This window comes from Salarias fasciatus, chromosome 6 (assembly GCF_902148845.1).
Source record: "Salarias fasciatus chromosome 6, fSalaFa1.1, whole genome shotgun sequence".
Taxonomy (NCBI): Eukaryota; Metazoa; Chordata; class Actinopteri; order Blenniiformes; family Blenniidae; genus Salarias; species Salarias fasciatus.
In genome coordinates this window covers 6,019,634-6,040,269 of record NC_043750.1, presented here as the reverse complement: position 1 = coordinate 6,040,269, position 20,636 = coordinate 6,019,634, and the positions used below count along the sequence as shown (strand labels likewise).

The 20,636-nt window shown below is 40.6% G+C and overlaps 1 protein-coding gene across 1 annotated transcript; it reads right to left on the bottom strand.

Annotated features, from left to right (window-relative positions):
- Positions 1-725: 725 nt before the first annotated feature.
- On the bottom strand, positions 726-15,133 carry LOC115389537 (sialoadhesin-like). Its single transcript, XM_030092940.1, has 14 exons — positions 14,999-15,133; positions 13,212-13,556; positions 11,060-11,257; positions 10,512-10,862; positions 9,262-9,480; positions 7,230-7,571; positions 4,654-4,878; positions 4,311-4,571; positions 3,968-4,225; positions 3,578-3,835; positions 1,639-1,726; positions 1,455-1,512; positions 1,163-1,251; positions 726-1,073 (listed from the first exon to the last, which is right to left on the bottom strand). Exons 1-13 carry the CDS (start codon positions 15,051-15,053, stop codon positions 1,174-1,176), a joined length of 2,736 nt encoding a protein of 911 aa, XP_029948800.1. The 5' UTR covers positions 15,054-15,133; the 3' UTR covers positions 726-1,073; positions 1,163-1,173.
- Positions 15,134-20,636: the final 5,503 nt, after the last annotated feature.

Sequence of the window (20,636 nt, the reverse complement as noted above, 5' to 3'; positions counted from 1 at the left end):
TTAAAAAGCATTTTTTTTAAATCTGAAAACCTTTATTTACAAAATAATAAATGATTACACATTGTGTGTGTGTGTGTGTGTGTGTGTGTGTGTGTGTGTGTGTGTGTGTGTGTGTGTGTTCTTGTATTTCTATCCTTGTTGGGGCCAAATGTGTGTGTTTAAAGTTGGTATGGCAGGTAAGTTAGGGATGTCATGCTCTTGAACAGTATTGTACAGTATCACTGAATTCAACATTTGTAATGTATAGACTGAAAACATTGTTCAACTTCAGTTTTGTGAGAGTTGTATTGGTGAGTGGAAACATCAACACACCGCGCTATACAATGGAATTACTGCACATGTGTGCACATGTGTGGCAACAACTTCATGGGAAGAATAGATACTTAAGAAAAATGAGATGTTTATAAGGAATATCTGTTTACTACCAAACACTTCATGAGAACAGTTCAACAATTCAAACATCAGATCAAGAGTTTCAAAGCCAAACTAAACGGTGCTTTGCTCAGTCATGTGCTGATAAAACTGCTCATGTTCAGTTGGAGAAGTGTGTTCAGTTCTGGTCTCTTTTATTCCATGATCTGGGGAAAAAGGTGTTTTCTGCAGAGGTGCTGTCTTGTGCTGCCAGATGGAAGAATCCTGGTCACTGGCTGGTTGTGTACGCAGTTCTGTTTTTCATTTTGTGGAGAGGTTAGTAGCAATGCAGCTGAAGCACTAAAGGTTCTTTCTTTTTTTTTTTTTTTTTTTTTTAAGCTTTCAGGGCTCGTGGATGATCTGAAGGCAGAATATCAGATGCTAAAATAAGCGAGTTTGAGGTCGAGGGTCTGGAAAAATCTATTCACAGTGAGACATGAGTCGGTGTGATCAGAGAACTCATCTCAGTAAATGCTGAGCAGGCCCTCTGAAGAGGTTGCTGGAGGTGTGCAGGAGGGCAGGACTGCCCTGGGGATGGAGTCCTGAGAAACACCATGATGGATCCTGCAACAGCTGGTTCTGTTGACTGTACTGAGGCATCAACCAGGGGTCAAGTTACGTTACTCGTTAACATCCGTGGAGCAAGTTCACCTGTGGTTTACCTGAGATCCACACAACAAATGTCTTGGTTTTTCCAACAGCATTATTAACTTTGAGTGGAGCGTTCTCATCGAATCCAGGAGGCTCAAACCTGAATGACTTTCACTGAAGGTCTTCCTGCTCCTCTGGACCGTCTGGATTCAAGTCTGCAGTGTTCTCATAACCAGAGTGAGAGTCCAGCTGATGAGGGAAGATGACACAGTGACTTTTAACTAAACTCATTTATGTGACTGACCGCTGTGTCAGCAGTGACAGCGTTCCAGATCTGAAGAGATTATTTTTGGTTTGAAAGAAATTTGTGACTTCCTTCTTTTCCCCATTGTTTCCCATGTTTTCAGATGGTTTTTATTCAAAAGAAAAGAAATGTCTCCAGGACCTCTCACCTCAATCATCTCCATGCGTTCATGAGTTTGCGGTGGTGTGCTCTTGGATTTCTTCTTTCTGAATTGAAAAACACAGCGAGTACTTCCACGTTCTGTTCATTTAAAATTGTGACTAAAACAAAAGAACACTGTATGAATGTGAAAAATAGAAATAATTGATGATATTGAGGTTCCATTGTCTTACGTCAGCCAAAGACCCAGGAAAGGCAGAAGAATCAGCATCAGAACCACCAGAACCAGACGGATGATGTTCATAATCTTGTGGAATTTTGCTAAAACACAAAAACAAAAGAGTTCAGTCTCAGCAGTTGGAATCGAAAAAGAATCCAAGACTGTCCTCACTCTAGAAAATGAGAACAATGTTTTTTCATGCACAGAATTACGACCATTAGGTACGTTTTAAAATCAAGGGATGTAAATAACGTCATGGACTGACTGTGTGTTTGTGCTTTTTAATGTATCGTTTGCTCTTAAAAGTAGTTTGACCACAAATACGATTGATTCTCTGCATTGAAGAATGACTTAGTTTCACTTTAAAAAAAACCTAAATCTTTGAAATATTTTCTGAAACAGATCAAAGGATTACCAGTAACTGCAATAAAAATACAGAATGTGTCAATCTCTGTATTGAAATTTACATAATATTTTTCAAGCAGCAAATTTAACTATCTTCGTGGTATCCACTCGGTTTATGTACATGATCTGTGTTTTTTTAATTCACATTCCTGCAGAATCTTCAGGAATACAATGTAAACATTTGAAAATGTATGATCTTAATGTCGTAATGTAGAACATGCATACAGACAGATTGATTTACACCAGAACCAAAGTGTTGAAGCAGTATGAATAAACTCTACAGAATTAAAAAAAAATGAATGAATACTATTTCAAAAACAAATGTAAGTAATTTTTAATGCACAGATAGAGTATTTGTTTACAAATGTAGTTAGTTTAAGAGGAACAACTTAAAAAAAAAAATCTGTGTGTCCTTGCCAACCAGCAAAGCAACAGCTGAAAGAACTTACGTAAAAACAAAAGAATTACAGATCACATACATAAAACGAATGAATACTATGAAGATAAATTCTGTATTTGTTGCTTGACTGGCATTGTAGCAATTACAATACAAAGATTGTTAGTCTTTTTTTAAATTGTGGTTAAAAATTTCTTTGACCTGTTTCACAAAGTCTTTTTAATGATTTTGTTGTGTGTAGAAAATCTGAAGTCATTATTCAACACAGAGAATTATATTTGTGGTCAAATGAAACTACTTTTAAGAGCAACTTGACCCATACCCTCATCACACTTCATCGGTCTGTGGCATTATTTATGTGACGGCTGGAAGTCACTTTGGGGCATGAAAAGACAACAGATGTGGTTGTTTTATAGGAGAGGACAGTCTCAGAAATTGTTCAGAAAGAAGCAGAAGACTTTAAAACACTATTTGCACGATTACAAACGGATGTGCATGCTGGTTTTTTTTTTATATGAAGAAAATATGAGTGTAAGCAACGCAACTCTTGCATTATTATTCAGTATTTGTTTTAAAGAACAAAGCTTGATATGTTGAACATTTTGGAACATGAAGGCCGTTTTTTACACGTTTCAGGTTATACATTTATCAATGTTGGGTTTTCATTTCAGAAAGTTCCATGTTTGAAAAAGATGTTTTTATGTAGGACCACTAGTGAGTGCTAGTGGGTGAGACGAAGTGCGACCATCTTCAAAAGTTACATTTTTAAACCTTTACATGGAGATGAAGTAGGAGTGTTATTGAAAAGTTGTATTTTCCCTCGTTTACACGAGATCAAGTCGGTGCATTTCCGAAAACTTGTGTTTTATCCCATTTATCTGGAGACAGAGGTGGAGCATTTCCCAAAAGTTGTCAAGGCGAAGACGGAATCGTAGTGCTTCTCAAAAGTTCTAACATGAGCTATTTTAAATGGCTGCCAGCAACGTCTCATAAAATGAAAACCAAAACACAAGATTTCCATCCTAACTTGAAAATGTCTGTAAATGCGTGTTCACGTGACCCTGATGAGACAACACTGCCAGCAGCCCCTCAGCCTCTCTGAGTTTAACAGCCCTGGTTTTTACTGCAGCATGCTGGGATGGAAACTTACTTCTGACCAGCAGGTTTATTGTGAATGCATGACGTCCTCTGCTGTTCTGAGCCACACAGGAATAGTTTCCGCTGTGCTCAAGACTGATGTCACTGATGGTGAAGATGTTGTCTGATGCCTGAGGTGTGTCTTCACCCTCCCTGTACCAGCTGTAGTTAGCTGCTGGGTTAGCATCACTGCTGCAGGTCAGAGTCACTGAGCTTCCCTCCACGATCTCACCAGACGGACTCACCGACACTGAGGGAAGCTTTGGACCATCTGGAGGAGAACGTACAGGAAACCACTCAGGAATGTGATCACACACCTGAGACATCTTTAACTGGAGAAACTGTTTTTGTTCTCATGAATCAAATCAACCCAAAAGAAGTTGGTCAACAAGTTTGTCCTTACACTGAACATCTACCGGCCGGGATAAAGACATGTTTCCATGTTTGTTCTCAGACTTGCAGCTGTAGGTTCCTCTATCCTCCCAGCTGATGGAGAGGAAACGATAAGTGCCCTCTGGTCCATGAGCTAGCTTGTGGTGATTCCGGTACCAGGTGTAGCTAGCTGCTGGGTTAGCATCGCTGCTGCATGTCAGAGTCACTGAGCTTCCCTCCACAATCGCTCCATGAAGACTCACCGACACATCGATGGTCTTTGGAGGATCTGAGAGAGGAGATGATTCAAACAGAAGTCAGTTGACCTTCCATGAATCGACACTTGTTTTTCCAATATCTTTCATTTGACTCACATTCAACATCAATGGAGATGAGTTGAGACGTCCTCTTCCCCCACTCGTTCTCAGATGTACAGTAATACTGTCCTGAGTCAGAAGATCGGATGGACTGGAGGACAAGCTGTGGGCCAAGGCCAACCACTGTTTCTTTGTTCTTGTACCAGGTGGTGTTTATTCTTGATTGGGTGGCATCATTGCTACATGTTAGAGTCACTGAACTGTTCTCCATGATTTCACCAGAGGGACTCACTGACACTGAGGGCACGTTCAGCACATCTGGAGGGAAAACATCAACGTGTTCAAGCATAAAAAGACAAAACAAAGAAACTTTAACTGCTACAAAAACCAAACAACTTACAAAGAGGAGGAGAGGCGTGGCTCTCATGTCCTTCCAAAGCACATGAGATGACATCTCCTGGATGAAAACGGGCCTCATAAAGTCTCTTCTTATTCGTAACTTTCACTCCGTTTTTAAACCAAACATAGTCAACATGACTAGCTTGATGACATTTGCTGTCACACTCGAGCTCTGCTTCAGTGTGGGATGGATGGATGGTTTCTGTAATCACCTTCACCTGTAGAGCTACATGAGAGGAAGAGCCAGAACAGTGTTGGTTATAAGAAGGAATAAAACACACTTTGAACAGTTCATCTGATTGTAATCTGAACAATAAATTGATGAATAAAAAAGATAAAAATAAAACTGAGTAAAGAAGAAAACACTGCAGAATGTAGTGGTTTGTGAAGCTCTGGAACACTTTAACCTGTCACACAGCTGCTGCTTTGAAGGTTGTTTTTTTCTAACTTCTACTCTCAACACTCCCAAACACAGAGAATTGGTATTATTGCTCTGTTGGTCCAAATCCTGAAAGACTTCCTGTGATCCATATAAGAGTCCAATGTCAAACTGAGGCAAACATTTGGGCCAAGAGTAGCTGACAGTGGGTGAGGGGAGGGGACATTTTCCACAGTGGGATAAAGAGTGAAAGACAGTCGAACTCATTCACATGTAAATGTCAATATGTAATCATGTAATAAATATCTCCTCATTATGTAATCATGCTGCATTTTGCATTATCACATAATGCAGCGCTACACACCGAAAGGAAACCTAACTTTTTCTGGGAAAAAAAGAAGCATTGTCCCTGAGCAAGGCAGTCCAGAGAACCGAGGCAACATGAGCTGAAGAGGTGGACACAATATAATAATAATAATAATAGATTTTATTTGTAATGCACTTTACATTTAAAATCAAATCTCAAAGTGCTACATGAGACACAGGGTTTAAAAACAAGCGCAGGGTAAAAACATTACAATACAGCACACTTTAAGCAACATTATTGCTGGTATGCCTTTCTGAAAAGGAAGGTCTTCAGTCCTTTTTTGAAAGTGCCCACCGTCTGTGGGGCCCTAAGGTGGTCTGGGAGCGCGTTCCACAGACGGGGAGCTGCGGCTTCAAAGGCCCGGTCCCCCATGGTTTTGAGCCGTGTCCTGGGCTGAACCAGACGATGCAGTTGGCCTGACCGGGTCCGGGCAGAGGTGTGTGGTGTGAGCAGTTCAGTGAGGTAGGTGGGGTCCGCACCGTGTAGACAGTGATGGGTGTGTAGGAGGATCTTATACTCTATACGGGCCTGAATGGGAAGCCAGTGGAGAGTGTGAAGGATGGGAGTGATGTGCTCATATTTCCGCACCCTCATCAGGACTCTGGCAGCGCTGTTCTGTATATACTGGAGCTTTTGGAGTCACAATGGAAAGAGAGGACATCCCAACAATTCCAGCAGGTGGCTGTGGCAACTTTGGCATCAACTGTGGTAGATCCCCAGAAACCCTGACTGGGTTTCAAAACTGGGGTTCTGTGAGGCGAGAGTTCTGCCATGAGCTTTTATAAGCTTTATTGACATTCTACTTTATGAAATATGGATTCTTTCATTTGTCTTCATGACTTCAAATATCTTTACAGAACTGATCATGTTCCATGTTGATCATGCTCCAAAACAAATGCTGACAATGGCCACGTAATCTGCTCCTACACCCTGAGAAGCAACACGTTTTAATGTCTTATACCCCTTTCCCACTAAAACTAGTGTTCGGCTATCGATTCCTTTCCCACTGCCTGCAGACCCGGGTCTAATCACCTGCAGGCGAGCTGCGTGGCTGCTGTCCCACGGGGATGACATCATCAACGCGACGGCGCACAGCAAGGTAAACAACGTAGAGCAGCACAGTCCCCATTACCTGTCGACCAATCTCCTCTTCCCCACGGATCAAGCTCTCTGATCTACCTGTCTTGCCAATGCTGGGTCACCTTGACAAAGGATATCTCACGCTGTGTCCAGAAACAACAAGCGTGATAACGTAGGCAAGCTACGTCGACGTCACCACGTAAATTACCGCGTCGACCCGGGTCTGCCTTTCCCACTGAAGCCGATTAAAAAACGGGTCGCTTGCAGGGTTGAAATCCCGATGAAACCCTTTCCCACTGCCATGAGGAGCCAGTTATTAGCGGATTTAAATGGGTTTTTTGGCCAGTGGAGAAGGGGTTAGACATGTTAAGAGGTAGAGAACATGACCCAGTCAACAAGCAGGTGATCTCCTTCAGCCACAGCCACTCTAACATTTCTTGCACAAACACTGTAAAGGAAATGTGTGTGTAATTTCCTTCTGTATGTCCTTTAAAGTCAATCAACTTCCACGTGTCCGCACGCAAAATCAAGTTTACACTCATTTTTATAGACGTGAAACTTTCGGAGATTGGGACCACAGCGTCGTATTCAAGAACCAGATCAGCTGCAGAAGAGGAGGAATATGTCTCTCATTTTGCTTTAGGTGTGACCGTTAAATCCTTTTCCTCTTCAAAGGAACCAAGAATCCCTCCTGCCTGGTTTAAAAGACAGCTTTATACGTGACATTGTGAGGTTTAGCTTGGATTCATACCTGTGACTGTGAGTCTTGTTCCAGATAAACTGCCAGTTCTGGAGTTATAGGTTGTGAACTGGAAATGATACTGGATTGAATCGTCGTCTCTCAGGTCACTGATTCTCAGAGTGGAGAATCCTTCTGTTTCCAAGACTTCCATGCGGTTTGCAAACTGTGGGTCATTTCTGAGGTCCTCTGGAAGCCTGTGCTGATCTCTGCTGTGATCAGGACTGAACCAGAACTTGGATTTAACATAATTTCTGCTTTGGTAAAAGCAGGAAATGTCTACGGATGAACCCAGGGCAGCACAGATCCTTCTGTCAGGACAGTTCACTCTGTTACACTGTTGGCTGAAGACACCTGGAACATATAAACATGATTAACTCATTTAATGTCATTTTACTTTGTGAATAGTGATCTTGAAAATCAGCATAAAGCATAGAATCTTGGAAAAGATCTCTACAAGCAGGTTAAAGTTCAGTCTGAACTGAGAGGCTCCTCTGTCTGTGTTTTAATGTTCTTCCTGTTTCTACTAAAAGTTTGTTAGATGTCGGGCTGTAAATCGAGGAGATGTGTCTTATTGTCTAGTGAATATCGGAACAACCTGTCCAGAGTGTCTCCTGCTCCGTTTACTCTTGAGACAGGCTGCAGCTTCTCTGACCCAAAAGCAAAATCAATCAGGTCTATGTGGCAAAGCAGTTTTTACTGTATTGTATGACGTCTTCCTGCTGTACAACAGTGATGTGTTTGCATCAATGAAAAGCCCTTGGATTTTTGGGGGTGGGGGGTTGTTATTTAAGCTGCTTGTGACTGTTTGTCTTCATGATATATGTTCATGCACTAAACAGGAGGGGCAGGGGAAGGACAGAGGGACTGAAACCAGAACGTCCGAAGGTTCAGTGCAAAATAAAAATGAGGAATTTTCTCACAGTTGTTTTAATGGCCTGCCCCAATCGAGACTGAATTTATGATTTTATTATTTCAGCTATTCACAATGTTGGGTTGCTAGAATGCCCTCATAACCTATTTATTCAATCAAAACTATTAAAACTCCATGATCTTATAATATTCTACAACTAGAACTGTATTCAAAGCACTTAACAATTTTCTACCAAATATACAAAAATTCTGCACAATACAGGCAACAACTCATAAATTGAGGGGAGACACAAACTTCAGGATACCTCATTTAAAACCACTTGCAGAAGTTTTTGTGTGTCTGTACGTGGAGTTAACTTTGAAACAGCCTGGATGTCACACACAAGCAGAGTCAAAACAGCCACAGATTTAAGCTGCTTTACAAACAAATGGTCTGGTCTCAGTGTAAAGAAAGTGGGTCCGATGGATCACGTTACATGAAGAATCTGTCATGAAATGCTGACGTGTGTTTGTTTTTTCCTCAACACGTCACTGTTTAGCCATTACACCACAGGTTTTGTTGTTCATCCTGTCTCTGAGTTGATCACAGGAAGCATTTGGAATTTCACTTTCACATGAATGATGAGGACTTTGGGCTGGAATTAAAAAGGTCTCTTCTTCCAGCTGCTTTTTGAGCAAAATGAAAAAAAAGTTTTTCTTTTTGTTGAAACCACTAAGGTTATTGATTGTTCTATGAAAGCTTTTTTTTTGTTTAAATCAGAAATATTGCTGGAAACAAATGAAAAGTGAATGAATGAATGAGCTTCATGTGGTCACTGAACTAAAATGAGTAAACTCCCCTGGATTAGAGGAAGTTTGAACAAAAGGCTGTGATCTCAGTAAAACAGAAGGCTGATCAGGAAGGTGGCAATAAAGCAATGAGAATATTCAGCCGTCAAAGAAATAAACATTCCGCAATATATTGCTTGGATTTTAATGACACAGTTTTGCGATATTATTTGCAAATAAAATTCATTTTCAGAACAATGAAATTAGAGAAGCCAACTGGGAGTTGAAAGAACCGGTTCTCTGTAGTGAAGAACCAATGAAATAGATAACGAGGATAACTCATCACTACAATACAACCAATCAGAGGCGCCATGAATTCAGGAGATGTTAGTAAATTACTCACACACTGGAGGAGAGGGAAAATCCTCATGATCTGTCAGAGCACAGGACATACTGTCTGCGGCCCAGAAGTAGGCTGAATAAGTGGATGATGTTCTCTTCTCCACCTTCTGTCCATTCTTGTACCAAACATACGAGGGATTATTAGGTAGAGAACATCGGCTGTGACACTCCAGGTTTGCCCATGAACCACTCTTTGTCACCTTCACCTGCAAATCTGGATCTTTCAACAAAAGAAATGAAATAGCACTGAATCAGATATTTACAGAAGGTTTTCCCCCTGAAATGAATATGAACAACGTACATTGGAATACTATTATGAAATGATATGTTTCTTAAAGTTATTTTTCCAACCATTACTTTACAATTATGGACGTGAATCTTTGTGAGGACTATATGTTTTTGTTTTCCTCTGAAACCAAACCTGACCCTTCACAGTGGAGAGTTTCAACATGATCCTACAATAACTGAATAGTTTTGCTTAAACTCCATCATTATTTATTGTTATTATTATTTTATTAACAGTTGACGTGATCTGTAATTCAAAATGTGATTGTGAGAAGAGTTTTGTCCGATTTGCTGGTGAAGTAATATAGGTTATAATACTATAGCCTGTAAAGCCTGCAAAAATGTAGTTTCTGACTAGATAGACATGCTTAAATAAATCAATAGTTTGACATTAAATATGAGTAAATGCAGAATCTCAGTTTTTATGTGAAGGTGAATTGTCACAGAATGTATTTTCATCTGTTGTGTTTTTTTCTTCAGTTTTCATGTCATCATGTTTGTGTCTCTCAACGGCAGTGCTTCACAGCTGTTGATTCTGAACTTTTCATGTTTGACTGTTTTGTGTTTTTATGAATCTCAATTCTGCCATGAAGGTGATGCAGTGAAATATGATTGTTTCTTTCCATCACCCACAACCCAAACCAGGGTTTGGAACCTCTCCACAACTTCAAAAGGGATTTTTTTTCCCTTTCCACTGTAGTCTGGACTTGCTCATGAGGAATATCTGTGTATAGTATCTGTGTAGCTGAACACAAACTGCCTCATTGAAACACAAAGCATTGTCTATAATGTCCAAGAATCACAAATGATCAAATGTGACTGAGATCCTGTTTGAAAGTGAAAACTTGTTGAAGAAGCTAAATTCACTCTGAAACCCCACATTGCTGCTGATCTACTAAAATGTGTATAAAATAGCTTTAGCAGTATGATGTGTTTCTCACTCTGTGAGTGTTTGTGTCTCCGTACCTGTGACAGTCAGAGTTACTCCAGGTAAACTGCTCCTCCATTCAAAGCTTCCTGTTTTGAATGTGAAGCGATACTCGGCTGAATCACTCTCTCTCACATCACTGATTCTCAGATAGGAGTCAACTCCTTCATAGAATTCCTCAACACGACCTGCAAACTGTGGGTCTTTGCTGAGTTTCTCTGGCCAAGAGGAATTCACCCACTGATGCCTCCGACTGGGACTGAACCAGAACGTTGATGTGATGCCTTCACTGCTCTCGTACTGACAGGATATATACACCCAGGATCCTTTCATCGCACAGATGTTTCTGTTTTGATATGTCACTCTGCTGCAGGCTTGATCTTTTAAACCTGAAAGAAGAAACTTTGTCAAAACAGAAAAAAAAAATAAATTCAAGGCCAGCAACAGAAATAACCTCAATGTGATAGAGGTTCATGACGTAACAGTTTTATTAGATTTTATTTAAACTGCTATTCCACTGAAGTTATGACATTATAAACATTATGAGGTTCTACATGATGTGCTGGTGAGGATGGAGTACACTCACACCGCGGAGGGGAGGGGAAGTCCTCATGTCCTTCAACAGCACAGGAGTAGCTGTCCCTGGAATGAACCCTGTCGAAAGTCGGCTCTCCTGAGATTTTCTCTCCATTTTTGTACCAGATGTAGGAAACATGACCAGGTGGCTGACATCTGCTGCTGTAACACTGTAGTCCGCTGTTGGTATAAAATACGGTCGACAGACCTGTGTTCATAAGGAAAAGGCATAAAATTATTTATGTTCACATACATACATCCCTGATTGCAGACAGTGGCCCTCATTTATCAAACGATCTTTCAAACGGGTGTATATCTGAGGTTATACACGGAAAAGGAGCGATTTTGGCGAAAAAAGAAACTTTTCGGAGATGAAAATCAATCCTCTCAGGTCTGAGGTGGAGGTAAATCAGGATGAGCTCTTTGGAAGAATAAAAACTGGAATTAAAGACGAATTAAAAAAACGCTGTCTGGAGGAAGCTCGCGGTGGCGATGAACCGTGTCGCCTGGACAAACGGACACCGGCTGAGGTCTGAACAAATTATAGGTCCGTTAATTTAACTCCGATATTGCAAATAATGAAGCTGACTCACGTTATACAGCTCAGAATTTTATTGTTTTGTTTAATTATGTCTCAGAGCCAGACAGCAGCAGCACCGCGGCCCGGTCTCCTCCCCACAGCGGGGAGGAGACTGGGCCGCTGCTGTATGGCTCTGAGACATAAACGAAACAATACAAATAAGAGGTGTATAACGACAGTCAGCTTCATTATTTGAAATATCAGGGTTAAATTAACGGACCTATAACATGTTCAGACCTCACCTGGTGTCTGTTCATCAAGGCGAAGCTGTTCACTGCTGCCATGCTCGTTCTCCAGACAGCGTTTTTTTAAATTTCCCTTGTAATTTCAGTTTTTATTCTTCCAAAGAGCTCATCCTGATTTACCTCCACCTCAGACCTGACAGGATCCATTTCCAGCTCCGAAAAAGTTCTTTTTTTCCCAAAATCGCTCCTTTTCCGTGTTTGACTTCAGTGGGCGCGGCCTCATATTTCAGGGTGTAACATAATAATGACGATCAGGTTAAGAGCTCACTGTGACTCTGCAAAACAGATGAAAACTGAAGTCTACATTGTGTGAAGAGTGAAGAAATAACTTTCTGTTGATCTTAAAAAAAGGTAATTTCAATAGACTTGGTATTTGTCTGGAAGACGAGGGATATATTTATTCTGTTTGTTTTAATCACTAATGCAAGAAAAGACCACTTTTATAAAATTCATTACATTTTCAAAACCTTTCTCCTGTTTGACTTTTTTGTTTAATTCATGTTTCATTAATTTGAAATAACCCTATTTCTCATGCTGTTTCCTCATGAAAAACAAAATGAACATTTAAGATTACTATATCTGTTGTTCATACTTGATTTTTTCTAAATTAGCCAAGTTATTTTTACACCACTGACTGTGGAAGAGAGATGTTTTTTGGCAAAATGAAGCCTTTTGGTTAAATTTTCTGTCCACACAGTCAAAGGAATATTTTGAACACATTAAGATCATTCAGCATCACTGAGGCTCTGTTTACGCCACAATCTTTCAAGTGAAAATGATTCACTTTTGCTTTTCTGTTTCAGAAAAGTTTCAGAACATTGTCTGTTTCCACAGAAAAAGCAGAAAGACTGAAATGTGATGTAGTTAGCATGCCAGGCCACAAGTTGGCACTGCTGGTTGTTTCTGTGATGAAATGATGAAGAACTATGAGAACAATGTTCCATAAACAATAAGAGTGGTGAGAACATGGATGTCTGTATGAACAAATGATGAAGTTGGATTATTATCACAGGTGACTCTCAACTCAAAAAATGCCAGGTCCCAGGAGAATCTGGACTGGAAGTCATGACACTGTGAAGGAAAACTCTGTTGTTATTGTCCGTCTGTATTAAAGTAGTAATTATCACTGCCATGGTACATGTGGGGAAGCAGCGTTTTTGAAAAGTTCCGTTTTCCCCCATTGTCGTGTAAACAGACATCCAAAATGCAAACACAATCAAAATTTTTACACACAGAAGGATCGTCCTGTGGGTCGAATTAAACCCTTTGGAGACGACAGTGATTGAGTCTTCATGAGAATTAGCAAAACTAGACAATTAAGAAGAATAAAGAATTACCTGTGACGGTGAGAGTGACTCCAGGTTGACCAGTAAATCTCTTGTCCTGTTTGTCTGTAATGAACCTGAAGAAGTACTGACCTGAATCACTGCTATTCAGATGTTTTATTGTCAGAGTGCAGTTGTTGTTACTGCAGTGATACCGCACTCGCTTTGAATATTGAGGGTCTTCTCTCAGATCCAAAGGCTGACTTTCATGACCTTTTGTGGTCCAGATGATTCTCACAACCTTGTACGTGGGTGGATATATGTAGGAGCAGGATATGTCCACTGTGGATCCTTCAACGGCGCAGATGTTAGTGGAAGTATACGTCACTCCCCAACCTGGTTCTGTGCAATGAAGCACTGGAAGAAATGGTCACCCATTAGTATCTCCTCAGTCTTCACTGATCACTTTTACACTCACCAGGGAAAAACTAAAACATCTACAGTAAAGTAGTAGAACTCAGTGAACTGATTCAGTAAAACAGTTAAACAGACTTTCTGTTCTCACCACAGCCAAAAGTGCTCGAGCGAAATTTATCGTCACGTAAAAAACAGAAGACATTTATTAGAGATGGGACGAGAGATTGAAATGCCGCGAGATTGAGTACGTTTATATGCAGGCAATAACTCTTTATGAACTGGAATATTGACGGAATAATACATTACATTGCGCACAGCCATATAAACACGTCTAAAACCCTGAATATGCTCATATTCATATTTAAAAACCTGGTTGAAAGGGACATGAAATACTGTTCTGTGCATGTTCTATCCGCAAGGAATCTTGGTCTTTTGCGTACACATACTACTTGTCATACAGTTTAATTGCTACGACGTAAAGAAAATGTGCGGAAAGGATCGTTCAGTTCTTCTCTTTTATTGAAAAAACGGTGCATCGCATCAACGAACATTTTACCACGTCTTGCCAGCCCACGCTCTTTTTCTAACAACTTGCAGAGAGAGCCTGCAGCGGCTGCAGCGCCCTTCTTCCTCTGTGGTGTCTGTGTAAAATAAGGTTGAACATGCAAACAGCACACCTAGTGGAGTGAAGTGCAAATGCAGTCATGGCGTCGTCTGTGCGCCGCGGTTTGAACGGGAATAGGCGAACTCGGCAGCCGCCTAGGGCGCAGTGTACGGGGGGGGGGGGGGGGGCGCCGTGGCCGTGCAAGGGGCGCCCCGACGCTCCGTGTTCTGTGTGAGGACTGCGCCGCGCCACTCTACAAAAATATGTCTGTCTGTGAACCTAAAACCGGTAATGGAGTGAGTAGAAAATACAAATGATGCTATAAAATACACCACATCCTTCCTCTTTTCAACTTGAAGCAGATAGAAACACAAGCTACAAGAACAAGGAGGGGACTTCCTGAAATAACTGAGCTTTAAAATCATCATCTGACGTCCTTTATCTGTCTTTTTTCAGTCTGCATGAAGAACCATTTTTATATGTTCAAGAGTCTTGTTCAGCTGGAGTCCTTCTTTTGACAGTATATTGATGGAAAGTGTTAAGAGTTCCCTTGCTAATGAAAGTCCCTTTCAGTGAACTCCTGATCTTCACTAATCACTTTCACACTCACCACGGAAAAACTAAACATCCACAGTAAAGTCGTAGAACTCTGTAAACTGATTCAGTAAAACAGTAAAACAGACTTTCTGTTCTCATCACAGCCAAAAGTGCTCAAGCTAAATTTTTCATCACGTATGAAACGGAAGACATTCATACTCGTGGACATTTTTTTTTCCTCAACCGCTTCAGTGTAAATATGCTACAATATTCTTCAGACACAAATGTGAATTGTTATTACCTGGCATCCAAAGGAGAAAAACAACAAATCCACAGCGAGCTGCTGTTAAGCCCATCGTTGCTCCTCTCGTTGGTATCAGTGGCACGGAAACATGTCAAAGGTTGAAAAGAAATTAAATGTGAAGCTAAAACTGGTTCACGGAGTGAGAAGAAAATACAAATGATGCTATAAAATACACCACATCCTTCCTCTTTTCAACTTGAAGCAGATGGAAACAGAAGCTACAAGAACAAGGAGGGGACTTCTTGAAATAACTGAGCTTTAAAATGTCGTCTGACTTCCTTGTTCTGTCTTTTTTCAGTCTGCATGAAGAACCATTTTTATATGTTGAAGAATCTTGTTCAGCTGGAGTCCTTCTTTTGACAGTATATTGATGGAAAGTGTTCTGATTTCCCTTGTTAATGAAAGTCCCTTTCAGTGAACTCCTGGTGTGTCGTGTGTCTTCACCCACTTTATGTACAAGTCAAAGTATTGTAACACAATCATGAACAGTTATTTCTGCAGAATCAGAATGAACGTAGATTTATAGGTTAAAACATTTTCATGTTCTTGTTTCAGGTCGTGTTTATGTTGGACGGTTTAATCCTCTTAGTTTATCTATTAATATGGAGGTGTTGAATCGAGCTCATGTCTGCCTTTGAACCTCTGTGGTGTGTTCACTTCCACTTTCTCTCCCTTTTTGATTCTTTTGACTCTGCCCTTCAGTGATCTCTCCTCCCATGAGTTTCTCCTCGCAGTTCAGTTGAACCTGGTTGTGAACTTGGGTTCTTCATCTATGCATTACTCTAGTTTTTTTTTTTTTTTTGGGGGGGGGGGGATAAAAATGTTCATATTTGATACTTTTTTTAAATCTGAAAATATCTGCTACATGATCTTCAGACTAATGTTGTCTGAAGATACCCACATTTCCTACGGATCAGAAACTTCCGACAGCCCCCAGATGTACAGAGCCCCTAAAATCCTCAAAGGTGATGCACAAGATAAAAATATCTCCACAAATGTCAGACTTCCCTGAAGCATCCCAAACAAACTTCATAGGTTTTTTTTAAGGGTGCATCCCACATATACATATCTAATGCCATTTATACAATACTTTTTTCTTTAATTTGACTTTTTATCTTGTCGATTCTCATGAAAGCATTAAGTGTTTTATATTTTAAAGGGGATGTATCATGTTCTTTTAGCTAGTCCAAACCCTAGAAATGGCATTAATATTAGGGATGTGCAAGTACCGATACCAGGTATCGGTATCGGGCCGATACTGGCCTTATTTCAAAGTATCGGGTACTCGTTAAGGCTACCGATACCAGCCGCCGATACTCACGGCAAGAAAACCCCACACGTAGTAAGCCCTCCTCACCAGCAGTTGGCGGTAGTGCAACCAAATGGGATGCAAGCAGCCGACAAACATGAAAGAGGAAGAAGCTCCTCTCTGGAGTCGCTGACAGGTGCAGGGCTACACTGCAGCGGGTTGATTCTCCATGAGTCTCATCCAGAGCAGAGACAACAGGATGAATCCAGAACGGCTGCTCGTCTCACCAAAACTTCGCCGGTGTGGAAATTCTTTTATATAAGTGAAAACGAGCCGAGCTTTGCAGAATGCAAACTCTGCAATGCTAAAATTGCTAAAGGAGGTGTGCGATGTTGTTCATTTACCACTAGTAATTTGTTTAAACACCTCAGGGCGAAGCTTGTGGACGAGAGTCTGACGCTGTTGTGCTGGAAAAAAGAAAACTCCGGCAGCAACTCAACGGCAAACTCTGCAGAAGACCGAGAAACTGAAGAGCAGAGATCCAGAGCAGCACAGAGAACATGAGCAACTCTTTAAACTCAGGGGCTGTTCTATCTTTGACTTTAGTTCATAAAAAAATCATTAAAATTAGTACATTTAAAAACCTTAGTTTATGTAAAGTGTAAAACTCAAAGAAAACTGTTTTATCTTGCACGTAATTTCATTTAAAAACCGTTAAAATAAGTTCATTTTGAAAAGTGTAGAACTTAGAGTTGTTTGTTTACTTCTTGTAATTCAGTTCATTTTTAAAAAAAACTTAAAATTCAGAGAAATTGTTTTATCTTGCACTTAATTTCATTTAAATAAGTGTAAACTCAGAGCTGTTTGTTTTATTTTTCAGACTATTATTTTGGACTTAAACATAGTGGCTGGGCTGCCTTTTTATTAGAAATAAAATTCATTTTCAAAAATAATCTGTCATTGCATTATTTTAAATTTTATGTATATAAATTATCGGTATGCAAGTATCGGTATCGGTGAGTACTGAAGATGAAGTACTCGTACTTGGTATCGGTCTGAAAAATGGTGGTATCGCACATCCCTAATTAATATGGTAATAGTTTATTTTTGGCGCTAAGGAAAAGTAATTTTGTGTGAAATAAAAGATTTTCTGGGGCTAATTCTGAAACCTGGAAGAGAAAACGCTCTGTTTCATTGAAAATCCCGCCTCTCCTCCTGTGGACTTTGACTGACAGCGTACTTCAATCAATCAACACTTCAAAACAAATACGCTAGCTAGCTTTAGCTCTTTAGCTCTAGCTTCTCCACACACAAAGACTTTTCCTGTGAGAAACTCACCAAGCGCAGACCCTTCAGACTCTTGCTCTTGCTTGACTGTTGCTTTCAGACGATGGTTAAAGTTTATCTCCGTAATCGGAGTTACAAAAAAGCGGCAACGCTGATTGCCAAGGGCCTGCGGGAGGGGGGCTCAGGGGAGCCAACTTCTCCGTGTGACGTGAACGCGGGGAACAGACTCTTTTCAAGGCACAAAGTAAAAAAATGCTTTGGGGGTGTTTTTGGTGAGTACATAACTATATAACAAGGTTAAAACATACAAAAAGTGAATTTTGCATGATGCAGCCCCTTTAAGGCCCGGTCACACCGCCCGAACTGTGCTGGAGCGTTCCTGGAGTGGTGAAAAAAATTCATCACCGCTCATAACTGTTCACCACTGTTTTACAGAAGTTGGCCTCCGTTAAAGCAACGCCGTAAACGCTCGGCCACCGCTGGTGTTACCGGAGGGGCCCTCCTACCGCTCCGAAAGTTTTGAGCTGCACAAAATATTCCGAGCCGTGAGGTGCGGGGAATTTTCCGCCCCGGCAACATTCACCCCCGCTCCACCAACGCCCAGTCAAAGTTTGGCATTGCTAGACGCAAGTTCGTGGACGCTCGGGTCCGCTAGGCCAACGCAATCTTTAATGCTGGACCACCGCTGCTTCGCCAGCGTTGCCCGGGCGGCGATTAAACGTTGCACAAACGTCGGTGGAGCGGTTGTAAGCCTTCTACGAGCAGACACGGGGTTGCTGGAACAGTGGAATGGAATAATACATGAAAAAGGCTGAAGTAATAGTATTTTTTCACAGTTGTTAACACGAGAACAGCCAAGACGGTCTGACAGACCGTTTGGGTTTTATAATTCAAATCAGGCTTTTTTTTTCTGCGATTAATTTGTTTTGGTTCATATGCCCACATCTGAACAGCTCAACCTCTGGCAGCAGACAATCAGACAGATGGCCAAAATATCAACCAAATCCCAAAAGAAAGACAGTAAAAAGAGGCATAAGAGATATAAGGTGGAAGAAGCGGAGACGTGTCGAACATCAGCGATCTTGACTGGAGTGAAGAGGAGGAACGTTCTGAATCAGAGTCAGAACAGCCACGGGCAAAACAGCAAAAAAAAAAAAATGTAATCCTGCTGCCCCAAAAATGCCCGACCGACCTCCAGCTGCTGCACAGTCCAGCACAGAACCTGCAGTGGCACAAGGAAGCGCTCAAGCATCACCTCCAGTTTACTTCCATAATAACTTCTACAAAATAATAATAATAATAATAATAATAATAATAATGATGATAATAACTTTATTTATATAGAACTTTATTTATATAATCAGAGTTCTAGAAGCAGATAAAACTCCACATCAACTGTTCAGAGGACACTGTCAGGCCTTTATGGTGAAATAGCTGCTTGAAAAAACTATGAAAGAAAACAAATAAGCAGAAGAGATCTGAAAAACTCATTTTTATTTCATGTTGCTTCTGATAAATACATTAAATGCTGATCCACAGTAACAGAGATGATGCATATTATGAACACATAAGCATGCAGTGAGGTCTTGTCAATGTTTTCCTCTTCAGGCTCTCTGCCACCATCTTGTGGCAAAGTGGTGAACTGACAACAAGTTGACTTCATTCAAGTTAAAGACAAAAGTACTACAGTAAGGATGAATTCCATAGAAACACAGCAAGAATACCACTTTTCCAATCAGTTCAGCAGTTTTGAATTGATTTAAGTCTTCACATGATGTTCGTTGGATCTTCTTCACAGTGCTGTACAATGCAGACGGATCTTCCAAAGGATCCAGGTGGAAGTGTCTGAGAGGAAAACTGATTAATCAGATCCAAAAAAATAAGCCCTCACATAGAACACAATCTCAGTTAAAATTAGGGATGCACTGATACCAATATCAGGTACAGAGTTGAATAAACACACCAAGTAGTCGTACTCTTAAAATGCGGCAAGTACTGTGTGACGGCATTCATCAGCATCGTCACCTGCAGGTACACAGGAGACTGTAAATGACAGCTGTGAATGATGATGTCCTGCCACAATATCAAGAGGAGGGATGGAAGATAGTTAAGTTCTGAAATGACTGACTCCTTATAAACTCCTGTTTACCTGATAGATCTGGCTTATGTATTTATTAAATTAACAAATCCGACACTGTCTTTACTTCTTTTTTTCTGAGTGATTCTAACTTTATATTTAAAAGACATTTGTCAATGTGCAGGTCAAAGCACTCAAACGCAGGCAGCAGTTCTGCGTGGAAACACATTTAATTCCACAAACATGAGAAAGAACACAGGGACAGTGCTCATGCAGGAGACAGCCCTGGAACATGAGCTGACACCGAGACAGACACCCAGAGATTCACAATGTTCCAACAATCACACAGGAGGAGAGCAGGGCCTAAATGGGGAAAACACAGGTGTAACACATGAGGGTGACGAGCACATCCAGAAGTCTACTGGCAAGGAGAACAGGAGGTGAGACAGGTAAGGATAAGGACACAGGAGATGATGGGAGACCTCACCAGAGAGGCGGGACTCAAAGGGTCCTGACAAAATTGTACATCACTTTCAATCTTTTGCACTGTCTCTGTTGTTATGTCTCCTCCTACTTTTGTTTTGGTGTTGTGCTTAGAAATATGGTTTGGGGTTTTCAGACTTCCTCTGTTTTGAGGTGAGATTGGTTTGGGCCATGGTAGAGCGCTGAGTATCGGTTTCAAAGCATGGGGAGACTGTTAAGTAGAAAAAAAAAAAAAGAACTTCTTGCTATGTTTAGTTAAAATAAAATTGTACAGTGACTAAAACAGGTTTTCCAAAAATTGGTTACAATCATGTAAAGCAAAAAAAAAAAAAAAAAAAAAAAATAGAGATAATTGTAAAACTGTTAGCACCAATCAGTTCATGTGGAGCAATAAACTATTGGAGACCAAAAGTTCTGCCACAAAGGAACATCAGCTCAGAACATATCAGTTATTTTTTACATGCTCCAATACAAACCACAAGAATACACCAAATGCAGCTTTTGCAGCTTTGTCATTAAATCCCTCACATTTATAATGC

Coding starts and splice junctions, on each gene's coding strand:
- LOC115389537 (XM_030092940.1), bottom strand. CDS start 15,053: ATGGGCTTAACAGCAGCTCGCTGTGGATTTGTTGTTTTTCTCCTTTGG. Junction 11,258..13,211: donor AGTCACTCTCACCGTCACAG/GTAATTCTTTAT, acceptor TTATGAACACAG/GTCTGTCGACCGTATTTTAT. Junction 3,836..3,967: donor CCGGCCGGTAGATGTTCAGT/GTAAGGACAAAC, acceptor GTTCTCCTCCAG/ATGGTCCAAAGCTTCCCTCA.